The sequence below is a fragment of the Ascaphus truei genome, chromosome 20 (genome assembly GCF_040206685.1).
Source record: "Ascaphus truei isolate aAscTru1 chromosome 20, aAscTru1.hap1, whole genome shotgun sequence".
Classification (NCBI taxonomy): Eukaryota; Metazoa; Chordata; class Amphibia; order Anura; family Ascaphidae; genus Ascaphus; species Ascaphus truei.
In genome coordinates this window covers 13,267,402-13,291,451 of record NC_134502.1, presented here as the reverse complement: position 1 = coordinate 13,291,451, position 24,050 = coordinate 13,267,402, and the positions used below count along the sequence as shown (strand labels likewise).

The 24,050-nt window shown below is 45.6% G+C and overlaps 1 protein-coding gene across 7 annotated transcripts in view; it reads left to right on the top strand.

Moving 5' to 3' along the window:
• Window positions 1–4,493: 4,493 nt before the first annotated feature.
• LOC142470678 (volume-regulated anion channel subunit LRRC8C-like) overlaps window positions 4,494–24,050 on the top strand; it is a 55,932-nt gene continuing 36,375 nt past the window's right edge. For 2 of the 7 annotated variants that reach the window (XM_075577297.1, XM_075577298.1), the window contains exon 1: window positions 4,494–4,654. Coding sequence is in view for 3 of the 7 variants with exons in the window: in XM_075577294.1 (XP_075433409.1) it covers window positions 21,811–21,948 (138 nt within the window). In the remaining 4 variants the exon portion in view is untranslated. Of the gene's footprint in view, window positions 5,246–21,796; window positions 21,949–24,050 lie in introns of those variants that run through there. The other 5 variants (XM_075577295.1, XM_075577296.1, XM_075577294.1 and 2 more) reach the window with 4 other exon arrangements.

Genomic DNA, 24,050 nt, shown 5'->3' with positions numbered 1-24,050 from the left:
CGGGGAACGGCGCCGCTGCCAGCCGCTTATGCGCATGCGTGGCTTTCCTCTGCGGTCCCCATGACTACTGCGCATGCGCGGCATTGCAGCGGATGTGCGGGGGGGAATGGCGGCCATTAGGAACGGCGCCGGCGGCGATACCGCATATGTCATCGGCCATGTGGGGGGAGCAGCGGCCGTTAGGAGCGGCGCCGGCGGCTATCGCCGCCGCATCTGATTTTTTGACCGGGTGGGATGTCAGTGTTGGGGTCGGGCTGAGCCAGAACACAGCCCGGCCTCAACTGCCAGCACTGACGTCACATCCGTTTCATTTCTGTCTCCATAATCCATTTTTGCCCCAGTTCGAATGAGGTGCCACTAAAGAAGTTTCACTTCAAAAAAAGAGCCTCTCAGAGGGCCCTGCACTTTGGAGCTCAAATTTTAATGAGCCCTTCATAATTCAGACAGATGCCTCGAGGTAGGACTGGGAGCAGTTCTGTCCCAACAATTTGATGGTGTTGAACACCCCATATTGTTCATCAGCCGGAAGCTGTTCCAAAGTGAAGTGAGGTATTCTGTCATTGAGAAAGAGTGCCTCGCTGTAAAATGGGCAATTGAGGCCTTGAGGTATTATGTCGCCAGGGTACACTTCACCCTGGTCACTGACCACGCTCCCTTGAAATGGTTAAAAACCTTGAAGGACACAAACTCGAGGTTGACCAGGTAGTATATGGCCCTCCAGCCCTTCTCTTTTGATATACAGCATAGGCCTGGGAAGGACATGGAAATGCAGATTTTTTTGTCATGAGGAGTGGAGGGTTGGGCATCAGGCGTGTGGGGCCCTAGCCACACACAAACAGGGGAGGTATGTGACAGGGTGAAGTCAGGTACTAATAGTTATGCCTGGGAAACATACGTCTGAGCCCTTCATCCAGCACTCAGAGGGTTAACCCAGGAAGAATGGTTGCGTAATCAGGAAGGAAGCAGACACTCCTGACAACCAGCATGATATATAAGGAAGCCAATGCTTGTAGCAGGTGGCAGTCTCATACTACAGAGCTGGTGCATGCACACTGCTAGCCAGGCGGATTCCCAAACCTCTTTTTAAAAGGACATTAAGAACTTTAAATATTGTTTCCTGACTGTGTTATATATGTTAAAAGGGTTGGGAACTGGAGATAGCCAGCCAGCCTGATAGATAGAGCTTGGATTGTGAGTAAGTTCTCCCACTGTGGAGGAGATGTTATTTTCCTATGTTTTGTATTGCCTTGAAGGGACGGTGCGCCTAACTGTTTAGTTTTGCATTGAAGAAATAAAACCACTAAATATTTGCTTCAACCTGAAACTACACATGTGGACTATTGTCTGACCTCGCCTACAGGCCGTCCTGCCACAGACGGTACTAGACTGGATCAGGGTAGGCGGAGCACCACTAAAACCCGAGCTGACCAAGGTGGAGGCTATCCTGCTGTGGCCACTACCCCAGACCCAGAAGCTGGTATTAGTTTTTCTGGGGATAGCAAGATTCATTCCACACTACGGTGCCCTGGCCCAGCCACTGACCGGCCTGACCGTTCAGTGAGTTGGTCCCCCGAATGTGAAACCGCATTCCCAGCCCTAAAAGAAGCTCTGGTCAGCCCACCGATCTTTTCAGGCTCTAAGTGCACTGAGCAGTTCATGGTGTAGCCCGATGTCTCTACCTATGGCATAGTTGCTGGGCTTAGCCAGGGGGGCGCCCTACATCAAGAAAGAGTGTCTGGAAATCATGTGGGTATTGAGAAGGCTACAACCACATGTGTATGGGCAGACATTTACTATGGTCATTGATAACAACCACCTGATCTTGTTTTACTGAGTGTCAGGAGAGAAAGACCCCAGCCAGACAAAAGAGCTCAGACTGGCCTTGATTTTGGTGATCAACCTGTCAGCGTTGCTACCCCAGAGCTCTCATCTTAAGGGAGGAGGTGTGATGGAAGGGGAAATGTGGCCAGCATATTAAAGGTTAAGCCTAGCCATTGCTCCTACCAGTCAAGATAGATGGCATATTGTACCATCGTATAGTGGCCAAAATGGCTGATGTGTGTGATACTGTGTGCCCTGTAACAGCATATATAATGTAATGTATTTGAATTACTACTTTGTGTGCACTTCACTTAGCAAGCCAGCACACAAAGGAATCAGGGAATGCTATGTAAATGTTTGTGGGTAAAGTTTTTGGGACACTGTTGGAGTGGGGAGGGCTGTTTACTCAGGTATGGGGAAGGGTGACTCTAAGAGTGGAGCCATTGTTCATCCCACAACCGAGGCATCTATCCCTACAGGAGGTATTAGACTGAAACTGGAAACTGAGGCCTGGGTCTCAGTCCCGACTGACTCAGTTCCCAGTGGTCAGTTTGAATTTTCCACTCTCTTTAAACCAACCTCTGCAGGCTGTCATAAAGCACTGATATCTCCCACTGCCCTGCTTGGCCCATCACTGGTGAACCCTCGCTTTGTGATTGGCCTACATAGCATTCGTGCTGTGATTGGCCAACATAGCATCATTGCTTTTATTGGTCTGCATCCGGTCTTGCATGCTTTTTTAGATGGTCATTGTTTGATTGTTACATTGTTTTATTTTAATGTTTGAGGTACCTATATGTTGCTCTCTGTTTTGATAGCAGTATCAATGTTTTTGTGAGTTCTTTGGTCAATCTGTTACTTTGCACCATGTGTTACAAATTTGGCTGCCTATTTATGGCTGCCTGATGGTCTTCATGAGACTGCCCCCTGATGAAGTGTATGACGCGAAACGCATAGAGGATGTTTCACCCTCCCACTGCCACGTCACCACTAGTGCCTTCACTCGGCTGCCGATCAGCTGTCCTGCTAGGAGCCGGCCTTTCAACCAGCTCCTGTGCTCGCTTGTGGGACATTCCTTGTTAGGAGGTCGGAAGATTACAAGCCAGGCACTGCATCTTGTTGTGATGTTTCCAGTGGGTGTGCCGATGTATTTGTTACTTGATGTGAGTTTTTAATATGTGTGGTGTATTTAAAAATAGGATGGGGATGGACCAGGATGGTAACGTGAACCCTAAGGTGTATTGCCTAGTAGAGGTAGTTGCCACACTATGGTGGTAATAAAGTGTGCAATGTAATCACCAGAGGGTACCTAACAATTAGTAGGGTAATGTATCCAGCTGCATAACTCAACAACCAATGTCTGGAGTGTAGCTTGCTGGTGCTGAAATAGAAACAGTCTCAAACACATCATACACATCAAGCCAACCTATGATTGCTATTTGGTGAAAACCCTCCTGTAAGATGTGATAAGTAGTAGTCTAGGCCAGGGTCAATAGTAATGGGTACAGTATGTGTAGAAATCTTGTCATAGTGGAGATCTGACCCATTGGTAAATAAAGACACCTGACTACTGAGAAGCAAGAAATCAATGTGAGCTCAGGTAGGGTAACACACAATCATAGGTTGGTGGTATGTGGATTGAGTCTGTGTAGGACAGAATCTATATACTGCTATATAATGCAGTGTGATGTAAACATGGCTATCATGCCGACAGTAAACTGGTTACCATGTCAATTCCTTCTCTGCAATATGTGGTATTTTGATGTATCAAGTCTGCAGTTGGAATGTCCCATATAAATATGACAGCATAAAGGTACAGCCCATTCCTACAAAATATGCAATAGTACGTCTGCTCAATTGATCACACAATACTGTTGATAAAGTGGTGACGATATACCAATAATATACACAGACATCAATGCAGTGCTGGCTATGAAGTAACCTCTCTGTATATAGTGCAGTGTGTACAATGCACAGTAGATCAACAGAGAGGTATAGCCACATGTAGTATAATCTGCACTACTGTAACAGAGCCTGGTGTAATATGGCAAAGCCTGTTCAAAAAGTCACAGAATAATGTTAATGTGTGAATGGCAGAGTACTAAAATCATTGCAATAGTAATGTAATAGTGTAGTACTGGCTGTGTAGTCTCCTGCTGCCACTATATGTACACACTGACACATGAATGTATATAATGTATAATATATACATATTTATATAACTTATGTGATAAATGTCCCACTTAGCAACAAATGTAAGCGTTAGAACAACCAGAAAACACCTTGTGTGGCCTTTGCACTTGAACCTCTTTCCTCTCAGTTGCTATTTACTCTGCCTTTCCATCCTGTCCAAATGATTTTGCTATTACCATGCCTTTTTTCCCCTAACAGACCACCTTTTCCTCCCCTCTTGCCTTTTTGCAGCTCTACACTGACCATCCTCCTCCTACTACACCTCCCCCCATATCCCCAATACAACACCGTTTAACCCTTTCCATTTACCCCCGCCCCACGTCCCCCCTCTTCTCTCTGCAATGCCTTCGTTACTTTCCGCCTAAATCAATACCACGTGACTAGCGGAGCGCCACGTGTCTCTGCCTCCCTGGTTCCCGCTCCAGCTGGGTGGTGACGCAATGAAACCAAGCCGGTCGCGCACTCTTTACGTGCCCCGATTGGCCTACGCGCTTTCTTTACGTCCCGCCTTTCTGAATTAACCTCGCCACCTATTCCCGCCCGATTGTAGGGTCCGTCATCAGTACTCGGACCTCCATTTGCTCCGCAGCCGCCGCCATTTTGTGCGCGGTTTCTGGAGCGGGTGGATTACCACCCTGAGGTTGGTTCTCAGTTACAGTAACCACACCCCACACACTCTTCTTCCGATGGGGCCGAGGGCCACCGGAAGGGTGTTTGACACCCCATATTCCCCATGCAACATTTTCACTGTCGATTTAAGCCCTCAATAGGGTAAAGGTGGAGATTAACCCCTTCTCTGCTGCCAGCAGAGCCCAGTGACCTCCTCTGCCTCCCTTTATACACCCAGCCCGAGCAATATGCTCTTCCCAATGAGTTGCTCAGTGCTCCTTATTACACATTTTGAATTGTATTTGGTCTATTGCTAAATACTATTTGTGTTGTATGCAGGGTTGCCACCTTCAACTGACGGCCAACCCGGAGATTTTTTTTTTTTTAAATGACACTGTTGCCATGACAATGGGGCGCTATGCAACGTCACGCGGCGTCAAGTTGCCATGACAACGTGGCACCGCATGACATGTGGCATCTCATGGTCATGGCAACGGGAATCACGTAATACTGTTACGTCACGTGACGTTCCCGTTGGCATGGCAACGCAGCGCCATTTTACGCCGCGCAACCATATTGACAGTAGTTGTAGGGGGAGATGCCGAAGACATTGCTGTTGAAGGTACGGTTGCTGCGTTAATGGTATATGGAATTGTAAATTACCTTATGTCATTTCTATTATTTATAACCAACGCTGATGACAATCTCACAAAAGGTCAAGTTTGTGGAAAGCAACATGAATCACTAGTGGCGGTAGCAGCAGCAGCAATACATTGCCACAAGTTACACACACACACACACACACACACACACACACACACACATACAGTGTTCGACAATCCTATACATTTACACGCCCGGGTCGTGTAGATTTAACCCCCGGGCGAGTAAATATTGGCCCAAGCAGCACACGTGTTTTGTTTTTTAATTTCCCTGCTCGCGCTGCAAAAATAAAAATTAAAAAAACTCCCCCTACCTGACAGCTGATTGTCGCGCGCTCCCAGGCTTTGTGGGCGCGCGGCCAGGCTCTATATGAGCCCCCCCCCAACGAGCGGCCATTCTTTCTGCCCGGACATCTGTTGGAGGGTAAGTACTCGCCATTCTGCGGCCCCTCTGCTCCTTCCCTGCGATCCCCCTGGTCCCCACATGGCTCCCTGCTCCCCACCGCGGCAGCTCTCCTGTCCCCTGCTCCTGTCCCCTTCCCCTGCTCCTGTCCCCTGCTCCTGTCCCCTTCCCCTGCTCCTGTCCCCTGCTCCTGTCCCCTGCTCCTGTCCCCTTCCCCTGCTCCTGTCCCCTTCCCCTGCTCCTGTCCCCTTCCCCTCGATCCACCGATCACTGCCCGGGGTGGGAGGTCCCCGCTGCTGCAGCCCGGTTGGCGTGTGGGGGGGGGGGGCCTCGGCCCTCACCCCTCACCACGTGCCTCCCATGCGCCAGCTAGCCGCATGAGGAGGGGGGGATGTCGGGCAGTGGCGGCCACGGCAGGGCTGACTGTCCCCTGGGCGCCCGCTGGGGGCTACCTCGCCACGTGCCTCCCACCCACCCTGCTGATTGTCAGTCACCCCCCAGTCAGTCACCCCCCCCCAGTCAGTCACCCCCCCCCAGTCAGTCACCCCCCCAATTAGTCACCCCCCCCAGTCAGTCACACCCCCCCCACTCTGTGTATCACCCACCGTTTCTCCCCTCTGTCTCCTCCCCACACTCTCCCCCACACTCTCTCTCTCCCCCACACTATCTCTCCCCCACACTCTCTGTCTCTCTCCCCCACACTCCTCCCCCACACTCTCTGTCTCTCTCCCCCACACTCTCTCTCTCCCCCACACACTCTCTCCCCCACACTCTCTCTCCCCACCCCACACTCTCACTCCCCCCACACTCTCTCTCCCCCCACACTCTCTCCCTCCCCCACACTCTCTCTCTCCCTCCCCACGCTCTCTCTCTCTCCCCCCACACTCTCCTCTCTCCCCACACCCTCTCTCTCTCTCCCCCACACACTCTCACTCTCCCCCCCACACTCTCTCTCTCTCCCCCCCACACACTCTCTCTCTCCCCCACACTCTCTCTCCCCCCACACTCTCTGTCTCTCTCCCCCACACACTCTCTCTCTCCCCCACACACTCTCTCTCTCTCCCCCACACTCTCTCTCTCTCCCCCACACTCTCTCCTCTCCCCCCACACTCTCTCACTCCCCCCACACTCTCTCCACACCTCTCCCCCCCACACTCACTCTCTCCCCCCCCACACCTCTCCCCCCACACCTCACCTCTCCCCTACACTCTCTGTCTCTCCCCCCACACACTCCTCTCCCTCCCCCACACTCTCTCACCCTCCCCCACACTCTCTCTCACCCCCCACACTCTCTCACCCCCCCCACACTCACTCACTCCCCCACACCTTCTCTCTCTCACCCCCACACACTCCTCCCCCACACTCACACCCCCCCACACACACTCCCAACCCCCCACACTCCCCCCCTCCCCCCACACACCCACCCCCACACACTCTCCCCCCCACACACTCACTCACCCCCCACACTCCTCTCTCTCCCCCACACACTCTCCCTCTCCCCCACACTCTCTCCACTCCCCCACACACCTCCCCCCCACACTCTCACTCCCCCCCACACTCTCTCACCCCCACACTCCTCCCCCCACACACCTCCTCACTCTCCCACACTCTCTCTCTCTCCCCCACACACACCTCTCCCCTCCCCCCACACTCTCTCACCCCCACACACTCTCTCTCTCACCCCCACACTCTCTCTCTCCCCCACACTCTCTCTCTCCCCCAACACTCTCTCTCTCTCCCCCACACTCTCTCTCTCTCCCCCACACTCTATTCTCACTCTCCCCTACACTCTCTCTCTCTCCCCCACACTCTCTGTCTCTCTCTCCCACACTCTCTCTCTCTCCCCCACACTCTCTCTCCCCCCCCACACTCTCTCTCTCCCCCCACACTCTCCTCTCTCTCCCCCCACACTCTCCCTCTCCGCCCCACACACTCACTCTCTCTCCCCCCACACTCTCTCTCTCTCTCTCTCTCTCTCCCCCATCTCTCTCTCTCCCCCCCCACACTCTCTCACTCCCCCCCCCACACACTCTCTCCCCCACTCTCTCTTCACACACTCAACCCCCCACTCACTCTTCTCTCTCTCCCCCCCCACTCTCTCTCCCCCCCACACTCACTCACCCCCCCACACACACACTCTCTCTCCCCCCACACTCTCTCACTCCCCCCACACTCTCTCTCTCTCCCCCACACTCACTCTCTCCCCCACACTCTCACTCCCCCACACTCTCTCTCTCCCCCCCACACTCTCTCTCCCTCCCCCACACTCTCTCTCCCCCACACACTCTCTCCCCCACACACTCTCTCACCCCACACTCACTCTCCCCCACACTCTCTCACCCCCACACTCTCTTCCTCTCTCCCCCCACTCTCTCTCTCCCCCACACTCTCTTCTCTCTCCCCCACACACTCTTCTCCCCCACACTCTCACTCTCTCCCCCACACTCACTCTCTCTCTCTCCCCCACACTCTCTCTCCCCCACACTCTCTCTCTCCCCACACACCTCTCTCTCCCCCACACTCTCTCACTCCCCCCCCACACACTCACTCTCTCCCCCCCACACTCTCTCCTCTCTCTCTCCCACACCTCTCTCTCCCCCACACTCACCCACCCCCCACACACTCTCTCTCTCTCCCCCACACACTCTCTCTCTCTCCCCACACTCTCTCCTCCCCCCCACACTCTCTCTCTCCCCCACACACTCTCTCTCTCTCCCCCCCACACACTCTCTCCCCCCACACCTCTCTCCCCCATACTCACTCTCTCTCCCCCCCACACACTCTCACTCTCTCCCCCCACACTCTCTCCTCTCCCCCACACTCTCCCTCTCTCTCCCACTCTCTCACTCTCCCACACTCTCTCTCTCTCCCACACACTCTCTCTCTCTCTCCCCCACACTCTCTCTCTCCCCCACACTCTCTCCCCCACACTCTCTCTCTCCCCCCACACTCTCTCTCTCTCCCCCACACTCTCTCTCTCTCCCCCCACACACTCTCTCCCCCACACTCTCTCTCCCCCACACTCTCTCTCCCCCACACTCTCTCTCTCTCCCCCACACTCTATCTCTCTCCCCCACACTCTCTCTCTCCCCCACACACTCTCTCTCCCCCACACTCTCTCTCCCCCACACTCTCTCTCTCTCCCCCACACTCTCTCCCCCACACTCTCTCTCTCCCCCACACTCTCTCTCTCCCCCACACTCTATTTCTCTCTCTCCCCTACACTCTCTCTCTCTCCCCCCACACTCTCTCTCCCCCCCACACTCTCTCTCTCTCCCCCCACACTCTCTCTCCCCCCAAACTCTCCCTCTCTGCCCCACACACTCTCTCTCTCTCCCCCCCACACTCTCTCTCTCTCTCCCCCCCACTCTCTCTCTCTCCCCCCCACACTGTCTCTCTCTCCCCCCCCACACTCTCTCTCCCCCACTCTCTCTTTCTCTCTCTCTACCCCCACTCTCTCTTTCTCTCTCTCCCCCCACTCTCTCTCCCCCCCCACACTCTCTCTCCCCCCCACACACTCTCTCTCTCTCCCCCACACTCTCTCTCTCTCCCCACACTCTCTCTCTCTCCCCCACACTCTCTCCCTCCCCCACACTCTCTCTCCCCCACACTCTCTCCCCCACACTCTCTCTCTCCCCCACACCCTCTCTCTCTCTCCCCCACACTCTCTCTCTCTCCCCCACACTCTCTCTCTCTCCCCCACACTCTCTCTCCCCCACACTCTCTGTCTCTCTCCCCCGCACTCTCTCTCTCCCCCACACTCTCTGTCTCTCTCCCCCACACTCTCTTTCTCCCCCACACTCTCTCTCTCTCTCTCCCCCACACTCTCTCTCTCTCTCTCCCCCACACTCTCTCTCTCCCCCACACTCTCTCTCTCCCCCACACTCTCTCTCTCTCCCCACACTCTCTCGCTCTCCCCCACACTCTCTTTCTCTCCCCCACACTCTCTCTCTCTCCCCCACACTCTCTCTCTCTCCCACACTCTCTCTCTCCCACACACTCTCTCTCTCCCCCACACACACTCTCTCTCTCTCCCCCACACACTCTCTCTCTCTCTCCCCCACACTCTCTCTCTCTCCCCCACACTCTCTCTCTCTCTCCCCCACACTCTCTCTCTCCCCCACACACTCTCTCTCTCTCTCCCCCCCACACTCTCTCTCTCTCCCCCATACTCTCTCTCTCTCCCCCACACTCTCTCTCTCTCCCCCACACTCTCTCTCTCTCCCCCACACTCTCCCTCTCTCTCCCACTCTCTCACTCTCCCACACTCTCTCTCCCACACTCTCTCTCTCTCCCACACTCTCTCTCTCTCCCCCACACTCTCTCTCTCTCCCACCACACTCTCTCTCTCCCCCACACTCTTTCTCTCTCTCCCCCACACTCTCTCTCTCCCCCACACTCTCTCTTTCTCTCCCCCACTCTCTCTCCCCCACACTCTCTCTTTCTCTCCCCCACACTCTGGATCTCTTATTTACCCTATATATCTTACTTGCCCTATACTTCACCGAAATAACATATACTGTTTTCTTCCAGATCTGACTCAAGCTTCACACGGAAGACATCGGAACCCCCCCTAACCCAGAAGAGAGGTAGGGAACACATCCCCTCCAATGTATAACATTGCGGGAATGAGGGTACCTGGACATTGAGGGACTGCGGATCAGGTAAGATTGCTGCTTTAAAGGGATTGCTGCTTTAGATATTGTGAAGCGGGGACGTCCAGACACTGGTTAAGGGGTTCAGGAATCTAGTCATTCACACCAGGCTTTTATTTCTAGATCCGACATTTACACACACACACACACACGTAACAAGGACTAATTGTAGTATAATGTAATACAATAAATACATTTATGTCAAAAACGAATGTTGTTCTGACTAGGAATTTATTAAATGTATTTTATTTATATTTTATTTTAAAGCGGGGTTGGGGGCGGGACTAGGGTTGGGGGGCGTGGTTGGGGGCGGATCTAGGGGCGGGTTGGGGGCGGGATTAGGGGTGGGGTTGGGGGCGGGACTAGGTGGCGAGTAGATTTTTTGGTTGGGCGAGTAGATTTTTGGGTGATTTGTCGAACACTGTTATTTCGGCTGTGTACGAAAATAAATTCAAGTTACAGTTAAATAATGAATATGGGCTTAAAGGGCAGTATATCAGCTTTAATTTGACGGTATTCACATTAAAATTGGAGGAAGGGTTTAGGAATTACATCTCTTGAATATGTAGCCCCCTCTTTTTCAAGGGACCAAAAGTAATTGGACAATTGACTCAAAAGCTGTTTCATGGACAGGTGTGGGCTATTCCTTCATTATTTCATCATCAATTAAGCAGGTAAAGGGTCTGGAGTTGATTCCAGGTGTGGCATTCGCATTTGGAAGCTGTTGCTGTGAACCCAAAACATGCGGTCAAAGGAGCTCTCAATGCAAGTGAAACAGGGCATCCTTAGGCTGCAAAAAAAGAAAAGCCATCAGAGAGATAGCAGGAACTTTAGGGTGGCCAAATCAACAGTTTGGTACATTCTGAGAAAAAAACGCACTGATGAGCTCTGCAACACAAAAAGGCCTGGATGTCCACAATGACAACAGTGGTGGATGATCGTAGGATCCTTTCCATGGTAAAGAAAAACCCCTTCACAACATCCAGCCAAGTGAAGAACACTCTCCAGGAGGTAGGCATATCATTATCCAAGTCTACCTGTCACGGTTGTGCTCGCCACAAACCAGGGTCGGACCGCGTGGCTGAGGTGGGGTTGTATAAGCACCGACCTTAGACCGCGCAGGCTGATCTGGATTGCGCAGTTCGTAGTCGTACATAGCAGGGTCGGGACTGGAGAGAGCAGCGTAGTCAGTGGATGAGCCAGGGTCAGGATTGGAGACATCATGGTAAATATAGTCCAAGCAGGGAGTCGGCAACAGGAGATCAAGCATGTCTTCCTGCTTCAGCGAAATTGCTGCAGGTCGGAAACGGGGTTTGCGCGAGTGGCATCCACGGCCCATGGCGCCGGTCTCAGGAAGGAGAAGGCTGACCGGAGTTGGCACACTGCCAGGCAGCACTGGTAAACCAATGCTTCAGTGCAGGAGTCCAGAATGAGCCTGTGCGGGGAGAGAGAGCTACAGACCTCAGGACTCAGAGACAGGTCTCTGCTATGGGAAGGGCAGCAGGCCTCAGGAAACAGGGAGCTGTAGTTACGCTGGAGATCCACCGCTTCAGCACAGGAACCAGGACACGGCCTCTGCAATGGAGAGAGAGCAGCAGGCACCAGGAACTAGGAACATGAACTAGGAACAAGGAACATGAAAAACAGCAACAAGGCGGCCAAGACACGTGTCAAATACAGTGAACATCCAAGAAGGATTATGCTCGGCAGAGAAGCATTGTGGGAATGCTGTATTTAAAGGTCAGCGAACCAATAGCAGAAGGGGCGTGTGACAGCATTGCTCTAATGACTGAACCCAGGCTGGGGCTTCAGTAATAGCTTGCACAGCTGCAGTAGATATCAGGGGGAGTGTTCCAGGACTGCACAGGTCTGTAAGGCAAGGTAAGAAGTAAACTGAGGTGTGGATTCCTTACACTACCATAAAGAGAAGACGTCACTAGAGCAAATACAGAGGGTTCACCACAAGGTGCAAACCATTCATAAGCCTCAAGAATAGAAAGGCCAGATTAGACTTTGCCAAACAATATCTAAAAAAGCCAGCCCAGTTCTGGAACAGCATTCTTTGGACAGATGAAACTAAGATCAACCTGTACCAAAATGATGGGAAGAAAAAAGTATGGAGAAGGCTTGAAACGGCTCATGATCCGAAGCATACCATATCATATGTAAAACACGGTGGAGGCAGTGTGATGGCATGGGCATGCATGGCTTACCATGGCCCTGGGTCACTAGTGTTTGTTGATGATGTGACAGAAGACAGAAGCAGCCGGATGAATTCTGAAATGTATAGGGATATATTGTCTGCTCAGATTCAGCCAAATTCAGCGAAGTTGATTGGACGGCGCTTCACTTTACAGATGGACAATGACCCAAAACATACTGCGAAAGCAACCCAGGAGTTTTTTAAGGCATAGAAGTGGAATATTCTGCAATGGCCGAGTCAATCACCTGATCTCAACCCGATCAAGCATGCATTTCATTTACTGAAGACAAAACTTAAGGCACAAAGACCCACGAACAAACAACAACTGAAGACAGCTACAGTAAAGGCCCGGCAAAGCATCACAAAGGAGGAAACCCAGCGTTTGGTGATGTCCATGCGCTCCAGACTTCAAGCAGTCATTGTCTGCAAAGGATTCTCGATAATGTATTAAAAATGAACATTTTATTTATGATTGTGTTAATTTGTCCAATTACATTTGAACCCCTGAAATAAGGGGACTGTGTATGAAAATGGTTGCAATTACTAAACGTTTCATACAGTATTTTTGTTCAACCCATTGAACCGCATTGGTTTCAGGTCCGGGGACCCCCTGCTTCCCGAGATACAGACCCCTTTATGAGGTGCCGGTATCCCTCTGTATTTAAAGGTCCCGATCACGTGACCGCGGAATGTAAACAAAGCAGAGGGATACCGGCACCCCCTTAAGGGGCCTGTATCTCGGGAAGCAGGGGGTCCCCGGACCGAAAACCAAAGCGGTTCAGCTCCGGAGACCCTCTGCACATCTACAGTATGAATAAAACACCCATATCAATAAACACTCGTTCCTTACCTTTGCGGCTATGTGCTATGGTAACGAAGCAGCATGAATGTATTTTTAATAATATTGTACAGTGAGCAGGGGGTTCCCTGAGCCACAAATCAAAGCTCAGGGGACCCCCTGCTCCTGCACAATATTATTAAAATACAGAAATGCTGCTTCATTGCCATAGCTGATAGCCGCTAAGGCAATGAAGGGGTTAACCCACCGTGCCCACTTTATTGTGGGTAGCGGGGGTGGGTGAAGGGGGTATTTGGCCCTTGGTGTGAGTTTAGGACTTGCGGGGGGATGGCGGGTGCACTTAACCCCTTCACGACCGTAGCAGTTAATACTGCTACGGTCATGAAGGGGTTAACCCCTCCCGCTGCCCTCCCCGCAAGCCCTAAACAACCACCGTTGGGGCTAATACCCCCTTCACCCACCCCCGCTACCCACAATAAAAAAATTCACACACAGCAGCCCTACAATAAATAAATCTAAATAAATACATGAATATAAATAAATATATATATATATAGGGAAGAAACGACCTAGGCGCAAATAAGCCAGGGAAGAAACAAAGAGAAAAATATCATAGGGCAGTATGTCTGTAATTTTCAGATTAAGGGTGGTAAGATATGCACTTACACTTAATTCAGCAAATTAAAGCATTTAATCCTCAATGGGACTCAGGAACCCTGCCTCTGGTTGTCTTTGTGATTTCTGTGTGTCTCATACACTTCACTTGCACAGATTACTCCAGAAAGCTGCTGCAGAATCACCGTCCGTCTGCTGCTAGACGATACCTTTACAAGGGATGAAACTCACCGGGAGGGGGGGAGGAGAGGGGGAGGGAGTGGAAAGGGACAATAGAACAAGGAATAGTGTAAACCTTTTATTAAAATCTATCTAAAAAATAACAAACAGTATTCCACTCACATGCTGTGAAATTAAATCTGGCAGTTGAGAGTTTGAATGAGTCTCTCACACTCGTATCTGTCTCTCTCCGGTTCTCTGCACTGCTGCTGTACTGGATCACTTCCGTGTCGTGTGCTCCGGCTCTGACTCTCGTGAGACTCCGTCTTCCAATGACGTCAGTGCGCTGCCTCTGCTCCGGTACACAAGACCTGTCCACAGCGCGTCTCAAACTGCTCTGTCCGCAAGCGTCTGCCCTACGCGTTTTTCCACTAGGGCTTCCTCAGGGGATAATACCTTAACCTCTCCCTTCCTAGGGTATAAATATCCACCTCTTGTGACTGATTGGATATTGTCATGATTGGCTAAAAGACAATTATTTCCGGTATTATGACATTCAATTATTAAGGTCAGAGTGCATACATATAAAGAAAATACCCAGTTTGGCGATTAATTGATCTGATGAGAGTATCTACTGGGATATTAAATATTTTAATGCTCATCATTGATTAACACAATAAGGTCAATTGATTTTAGGTTAAACCATTATCAAATGCTTAATCGTATTTATGTAGTAAAAACAGATTTCAGTAAGAACAAAATTACTCAAACAATAATCACAACTAAGTGTGTATTGATATTGAATAAATCCAATTTGCACTATAAATTTGGGACATAATGAGTGGACATTATTGTATAAAATCACAAAATTGGGTTACAAGGAAACCAATTACATAACATATTGCATAACAACACATTGTCTATACGGTTAGATACAATCCATTAAAGTTAAGAGGAGAATGGCTCCGTTATGAGACTAGGCTATACCCATGTTCAAAGTACTAAACACAAAAAATGCTAGCAAATTAAAAAGCAAAAATAAAAAACAATGCAGGATGTATTAGACCTGCTAGTAAAGCATATAATGCCCAGAAGCAAGTAGATGGGGCTGCGCATAAGTGTAAAGTTCTCAACACTCCTGATACCATTGACTGCCAATGCAGCAATCTATAAATGTAACCAACATGCTAATGGTGCATATAATGCCAAGAGGCAGAGAGAAAGTACAGTTATTCATTTAGTAACAAATATTAACTAAAAATAAAGAATATATTAACCAATTTTTAGAACAAGGATCTAGGGGGTACACTTAGTATTTATATATTAATTATTTATTTGCAGTACACACATTTAATCCAATTGAAACAATAACTATAGGGGACACACAGCACTTAATAATAGTGGAACTTCATGAAGGAGGAATTGGTATGATGCTCATTCAATAGAATTAATTTTGATGGGGCTTACAATTGGTAGACAAATACAGAGAGGGGATAAAATATTACATAATGTTGGCTATTACTAAATACAGTATTAATAAATCTTTATACATATACAGTACCCAGATGGATAGATTAATTCATTCACATTCCATTACATTATAACTAATCGCAATCTGGTGTAAATTAAAGTGAGGATACTGCACCGACACACTTTATTCGAGCAAATACCCGGTATGTACCTGGCAGATACCTGGAATGCGCCGCTCCTCACCTCTGACAAGCCCCGTTGCATTTGCCTTCCCAGCCTGAGTTCATGCCTGGCTGATGGGCGGCTGATCTGTTAAATGATAATGATTAGGATTTAATAGGCTGCAATGCTTCGCGTGTCTACCAGATGGCATAAATTCATGAATTGTAATGCAGTATATATATATGTAGTATTGCAGCCAACGGGAATAAAATGCTTCAATCCCTGCCGGAAAATAACTCAATGCACTCGGGCAGAAAACAGTCACAAACCTCAATACACCCGGGTATACCCGAATTCGTGGGACTAGCCGAGCTCGAATAAAGTGTGTCGCCAGTGTACATGAACTAATTATATTTATGAAATACAAAAATTAACTAAATTTACTCATTTTAGCTAATTTTGCCTTTTGCAGAGAGCTCAAATACTAATAGGCCTGTAAGTGTTCAATTAAGATAAGCAGAGGATGGAGGCCTCAAAATAAAAGGATTCTAAACATACAAATTTCGTATGTGTATATAGGAAAAAGAAAGGGATAAAGAGATGGGAACACCTAATATAATTCCTGTGATAAAGGAATTTAGAAAGGTGCTTGTGCATCTTACTGACAAAACAAAAGTAGGTCATTGATGTTACTCTCTTAGGAATGACCCCAGATCGATAACGATGTTCATGCCTAATGGTACTAATGTCTTTAAGGTGTAAATCCAAAAGGTTTCTTGTCTAGATATCTTTATAACCTGGTTACCACCCCTCCAATTCGGATGGATCTTGTCTATACCAAAGAATTTTAAACCATTTGGGTTCTGGTCGTGGTGCTCCTTAAAATGTTTTGATACACTGTGTTGTAAAAAGCCTCTCTCTATATTCTTAACGTGTTCTGCTATTCTCAATTTCAGTTTACGTGTTGTCCTTCCTATATATTGCTTGTTACATGGACACTGTAGCATGTAGATTACATAACTTGAGTTGCAATCAATGAAATCTTTTATTTCAAACTCCTCCTGAGTTGTTTCTGATTTTATTTTCTTGAATGACTTTGGTGCATTATGATTTAATTTACAGCCTCTGCATGTTAAACACTTAAAGAAACCATTGGTGATGTTTATGGGTTTAATACATTCCTTTTTCAGGCAGCTGGGAGCTAATCTCTGTTTCAGGTTAGGAGCCTTGGTGAATATTATTTCTGGTTTTGTTGGTAATATTTGTTGTAAAACGGGATCTTTTTGGAGAATATTCCAGTGTTTTTGGAATATTTTCCTAATGTGTTTAGAGGAGTTTGTGTATCTTGTAACGAAAGGTATTGATATTTTGCCTTTCTCACCTCTGTGATCCTTACTTTCTTTAGACTTATAAGACAACAAATCTTTTCTCTCCATCTTTGTGACTTTGTTGTAAGCCTCATCCACCAATTCTTTTTTGTATTTTCGTTCTGTGAATTTATCCATTAATTCATGTGCCTGTTCATCGAAAACATGATCTTGAGTACAGTTGCGCTTAATTCTTTGTAGTTGACCTAGAGGGATATTATTGATCCACTTATCTAGATGTCCACTATCCCCCATCAGGAAGTTATGGCAGTCCACCTCTTTTACATATGTTTTAGTTTCTAACACCCCATTTAAAACATATAGCTGTAGATCTAAAAAGTGAATTTGGGTTTGACTGAATTTATACGTGAACTTTAAATTATAGGGGTTGTTATTAAGTGTTGTCAGGAATGTCATGAGTCGTTCTAGACTCCCATCCCATACAAACAGTATGTCATCAATGTATCTATGCCAGGATACCAGATTTGCCCCGAACTCGTGGTTGGACCAGATGAAATTGTCTTCCCACATGCCCATAAAAATGTTGGCATAGTTCGGAGCAAATCTGGTACCCATGGCCGTGCCCCTAATCTGCAGATAGTTTTCATCGTACCAAAAATAGTTATGACTAAGTATATGTTTTATACAGTCTACAACAAATTTGATTTGTATAGGATCTAATTCCCCATTTTTAAGGAGGTTCTCTTTTACTGCATTGCATCCTTGGATGTGGTCTAGCACTGTGTACAGTGTACAGACGTCACATGTGACTAGAATATAGTTCTCACTCCATGTCATGTTTTGTACGATGTTTAATATCTGTATACTGTCCTGAACATATGATCTCAATTTCCTCGCTGTGTTCTTCAAAAATGTGTCAATATAGCCAGAAAGATTTGCATTCAGAGATTTTATCCCTGAGACTATTGGGCGTCCGGGGGGGTTGGTGGCATCCTTGTGAAGTTTTGGTAAGTAATAGAGATTGGGACTCTAGGGGACTCAATATTTAGGTATTCCCATTCTGATTTAGTGAGAATCCCATCCCTGAATCCTTCATTTAGTAATTCCAACAGTTCTTTTTTATATTGTTCAGTTGGGTTACCTTTTAACAATTTGTATGTTTCAATATCCCCTAATAATCTGTGGGATTCTGTATCGTAATCTCTTCTGTTCAGGATGACCACCCCCCCCCCCTTTATCTGCCGGTTTAATTACAATGTCCTGTCTTTTGGATAAATCATCCACTGCTTCTAATTCACATTTCGTGAGATTTTTTATATTTCTGGGCTTCTTGTTTCTATCAAGTTTTTCAATGTCTTCCTGTACTGATTTAGTGAAGGTATCTATGTGTCCTCCTTTTAGATAGCTCGGAAAGAAGATTGAATTCTTTTTGCATGAAGTATGTACAAATCTTTCACAGGTGGTTATACCACCCTGAGTCACCTCTTGTGTTACATTTTGTTTAAGGAAGTACTTTTTAAGTGTCAAGTTTCTAGCGAACTTACATCAATATAGGTATTAAATGTGTTAATCTTATTTGTTGGGGCAAAAGCCAAACCTCTCTGTAGGATACTTGTTTGCTCTTTAGTAAGAGAAATATCACTGAGATTAAATATACCATTTGGTTGATTCCCTACACTGTTTGCTTTTTTGATGCTGGTTTTTGTCCCTCCTCTCTTTCCTCTGTTTTTGGGCTTTCTATCTTCCTTTTCTGAGGAGTGTGTGGTTTGGTGTCCTCCTTCAGTTGCGCTTTCATTGTTTCCCCTGGTCTCTCTCTCTGTTGTTTCCATTCTAAAAAAGAAGATGCCGATGTGGATGGTCTCTCTTCATCCACAAAGACATCCTCCCTTTCCCTTTCTTTGGGTGCATATTCTTGACGTGTGTTATACTTATTTTGATGTCCTTTCTAACAGTGTTTTCTACTTCTATAGTTGCCTGACCCTTGTCTGTCCCCATCATGATGATATTTGTTTTTATTCCAATACCTATTATCTTTATGGTAATGAGCATTAGGTCTTGGGCCCATATATCTATTTTCATTAACGTTCTGGTGTCCCTGTTGTGTCTCATTTGAATTAGACTCCTTTACGTCTGTTTTATTTTCTTGTTGGTTCTTTTTCCATGATCTATAGCAGTTATTAGTCCTCCTTATCTCTCCTAAACTTCCTTTGTTTGGACAATTTGGTTTCCCTTTCAATTTTATCTGTTCTTAACTTAACCTTTTTTTCAATTTCTTTGTGTTTCTCAGTTTTATCTAAGTTATTCAATTTATTCTCTATCGACTGTATGTCAACTTCTAAGGTAACTAAATTCTTATTTCTATGCATTATTAATAACTTCATCAATTCAATTGATGCTTTATCTAAAATTTTGTTCCACTCTTTCATGAACATAATGTCATCTTGATCTGAGGTTTTAAGGAGCACCACGACCAGAACCCAAATGGTTTAAAATTCTTTGGTATAGACAAGATCCATCCGAATTGGAGGGGTGGTAACCAGGTTATAAAGATATCTAGACAAGAAACCTTTTGGATTTACACCTTAAAGACATTAGTACCATTAGGCATGAACATCGATATCGATCTGGTGTCATTTCTAAGAGAGTAACATCAATGACCTACTTTTGTTTTGTCAGTAAGATGCACAAGCACCTTTCTAAATTCCTTTATAACAGGAATTATATTAGGTGTTCCCATCTCTTTATCCCTTTCTTTTTCCTATATACACATACGAAATTTGTATGTTTAGAATCCTTTTAATTTGAGGCCTCCATCCTCTGCTTATCTTAATTGAACACTTACAGGCCTATTAGTATTTGAGCTCTCTGCAAAAGGAGTAAATTTAGTTAAAATGAGTAAATTTAGTTAATTTTTGTATTTCATAAATATAATTAGTTCATGTATCCTCACTTTAATTTACACCAGATTGCGATTAGTTATAATGTAATGGAATGTGAATGAATTAATCTATCCATCTGGGTACTGTATATGTATAAAGATTTATTAATACTGTATTTAGTAATAGCCAACATTATGTAATATTTTATCCCCTCTTTGTATTTGTCTACCAATTGTAAGCCCCATCAAAATTAATTCTATTGAATGAGAATCATACCAATTCCTCCTTCATGAAGTTCCACTATTATTAAGTGCTGTGTGTCCCCTATAGTTATTGTTTCAATTGGATTAAATGTGTGTACTGCAAATAAATAATTAATATATAAATACTAAGTGTACCCCCTAGATCCTTGTTCTAAAAATTGGTTAATATATTCTTTATTTTTAGTTAATATTTGTTACTAAATGAATAACTGTACTTTCTCTCTGCCTCTGGGCCAAAATTGCACAACAACAATGTGAGAGAGTGATAAAGTCAAAGGTGTAGATAGGTGAGGCGGTGCAGCTGCCTTTTGATAAAGATTGCAGACCGGGACTTCTTGACAAAGTACAAAAGCTTTATTGCACATATAGCAAAGAGACTAACTCTTATACGTTTCTCACGGAGGCTCGTGCTTTATCAAAGACATACTTTTGTACCTACCATGGTTGGAGCACGCCGACGCTGTCTGGATCCCACGTACAAACAGTGAGTTATTTGCTTTCATTAAAACTGGTTTACCTCATATAAGATATACCTCGGGTCAGAGGCTATTGAGGAGACCACACCACTGTATTACAACGTGGCTACGAGGGACATTATATTCATATGTGACAGTCATTGTGATTGAAGTATTCAACAGTTAGATGTGAACTTTTAAAATCTTGGATTCAATTGAATAGCGTCGCTAGGGGGCTTCTCTTCGACTGATAAAGTCATACAGAAAACGAGTACTTCACGTTATTGCTGCTAAAGGTGGTTCTACAAGCTATTGAATCATAAGGTATACTTGGTTTTTCACATATGGCTTCTCCATTTTGGCTTTATTTTTGTTAAATAAATCATGACGGTGTAAAATGTCATGTGTTGTTGTTCATCTGAGGTTGTATTTACCTCATTTTTAGATCTGCTAAGGAACAGATGATAGTTATTATGTCCTGATATGTAGAACCATAGAATTCAAAGAGGGTGTACTTTCTTTTTCACACCACTGTACATTACATACAAGACATTGCATGCACAGTTAAAGATAATATATATTATAGTAGTATGTAAAAGTTACAGACCAGATTAAAATGTGAGACAGCCTTAGTTTTGAAAGAACTTAAATTGGTGGTGGATGTGATAGTCTCCGGTAGGTTGTACCAGTTTTGGGGTGCACGGTAAGAGAAGGAGGAGCAGCCTAATTTAAGTATAAATTAGATGATTTATATTTTTCTTATGTACTTCTGTATGATACAGTATGCATGAATGGCATTTTTTTGGTAGCTGTGTAGTTAGATTGTATTTGTGTTATATGATAGGTGTGTAAAAAGTGCAATATGGAAAGGGTAGTCATTTTTGTATAGTTTTTGTAGCAATAAAAATAATTGGATTTCGTGATATTTTTTTTTTTTTTAAATATTGGGAGATGGTAAATGCCCAAACGATGTTCATTTTTGTTGTGTTTTTAAAATTATTTTTGATTGCACTATACCTTTATATTATACATGATTGCATTTTATGAACATCTATTCATACATTATTTTAACTTTTTGTGAGCATATATTTTAGAACAGAGTTTAATTGTATCTTTTTAGTTCGTTGTGAGAACATGATTCCACTGGCTGAACTCCGCCATTTCAGCGAACAGAATCCTGCACTTAGAATTCTGAAACCATGGTGGGATGTTATATCCGACTACATAAACATTTTGATGCTCATGATATCTGTATTTTCTGCTAGCTTGCAGGTGAGTGGGAAACGAGAAGATTATGTGAGCAACATCTATCAATAACTAGTCACCTTATGAGCAAAGTGTAATTGTCTGTTTACTCCATTACCATTTATCACAACATATTCCAGTTCCATTGCAGTTCCGTGTTTTTTTTTATTATTATTATTATTATTATTTTTTTAATTCATCATGTGTTTTGTTGAGAAATTGTGCAGTAGGAGTTTAGAAATTCCACAGAAAAATAGTCAAGAAAGTTTGCAAGAAAGACATCGAATGATGGCTGAAAAAGTAGAAGTTAGAAGGCTGGAAGCACACATCTGATTGACATCTAAATATATAAAAAAAATGTGTTCCTGTGACACATATCCTGTGTGGATTTTTCACTGGCAATTTTGCACAATTAAAAGTTCTGTAGGATTTCCACTCCCCACATGTGTGGACAGTTGCTGCACCTTTTTCCACAATCACAGCATTGTGGAATTTCACAAGGACACTGATCTATAGGATTTGCAATAAAGTGAAAGCTACCTTTGGGTCTCAATCATACAAGGGAAAATTGCATGGAATACCGTATATGATACACACTGCTTACATTATGGGCGAGTTAAAGTAGCAATCTTACCCCCCACCCCCAATTTTTTTTAACTTACATTATCTTAGCTGATTACATGCACATATGACCTCAAGGGACCCTTTGGTTTCTGGGATATTATGATTTTAATTGCGAGTTAAGAAAGAGAAAAGGCACTATAGGTGCACAATCACCAATAGACATTTCCTGCTTTACTGACATCACCACCAGAGGCAAAATTAAGCACCCTGGAAAAGTATTCCTATCTAGTATAAATAATCACTGTTATCTTGGGAACCTGAGGATCCCCCATTTTAGGTGGGCATTGTTGCTGCTTTAATAGATCGGACCTGCATGAAGTTGTAGGGTTTCAGGGGCTCCAAAGTTGTAGTGATTTTGTCCAAGATATAGAATCGTTATTAGAAAATACATGTCAGTGGCCATTTTTAAGAAGTCTCCTAAAACATTATTTGATATGAATATTTTGCTGCAATGGAAAATCACTAGAATATTTGACTGTACAGTTTGTGTATAGGATGACAAAGTAGAAAGTAAATGTGAAGCTAAAGCTGCGGCCAGGATGAAGAGAAGCTCGCTGACGCTCGAGAGGTGTGCCGTCAGGCGCTGATTGAGCATGAGCTTTTTCCTGTCCAGTTAAAAGTTGCGAGCGTGGGTGGGGGGGCGCCATCGCACCTAAAATCAAATTTCTGTGTCTCCCCAAGCAGAGCGCCGGGGCAAGCACACGTGCACAAGCGCGCACACACACTTTGGATGTGTGCACCCAGATTCGGCAAGCTGATCGCGCTCGCTTGCACTTCTCTTCACCCTGGCCACAGCCTAAGATGTTAGAGGCTGCCATCTTCGATTAATGATGTCATTTGTGACAGAGAATCTGCTGTATCTTCACTGATTACCGATTTATGATTCAGAATGCAGAGAAATTCATGTAAAATCTCAATATACTGCAGTCTCTCTAATCCTCTCGTTCACTATAATTACTCTCATTACTAATTCAACATGGCTGCCCCCTTTGTCCCTGTGATAACATATATATATATATTATGCATAACAGAGGTATTGACATTTCTCATTAATCCTCCTGGCTTCTGCTTCTACTCGGACAGCACAAACCTATTATCCAGTGTAAAGGACCCAGAAGGGTTAGTGGGGAATCTATTATACCCCTGAGGAGGCAGCATCAAGTATAAATGTTAAGCACTATGTAATTACAAAGTTCTACCATAAAGGTGGCTATATGGATTATAATTGTAAACAGTATTACAATTCTAAACATTATTCAAGATTCCACTCTAGATATAACAAACCAATACGGCATAAAGTATACTTTAAATAAGTTTATGTATATTTTGTTATTTGATTCAGCATTCCAACCTATATCTCTCTAACTGGAGCTGCGGTGGAGTAAGGCATCAATAAGGGTCTTCCCGGGGCTGTGGAATACAGACACTTTTCTTATATGCTTCCGATATGAGGAAAGAAGAAAACTCTCAGGGGGCTATGCACTAAGCTCAATGGGTTTGCGTTC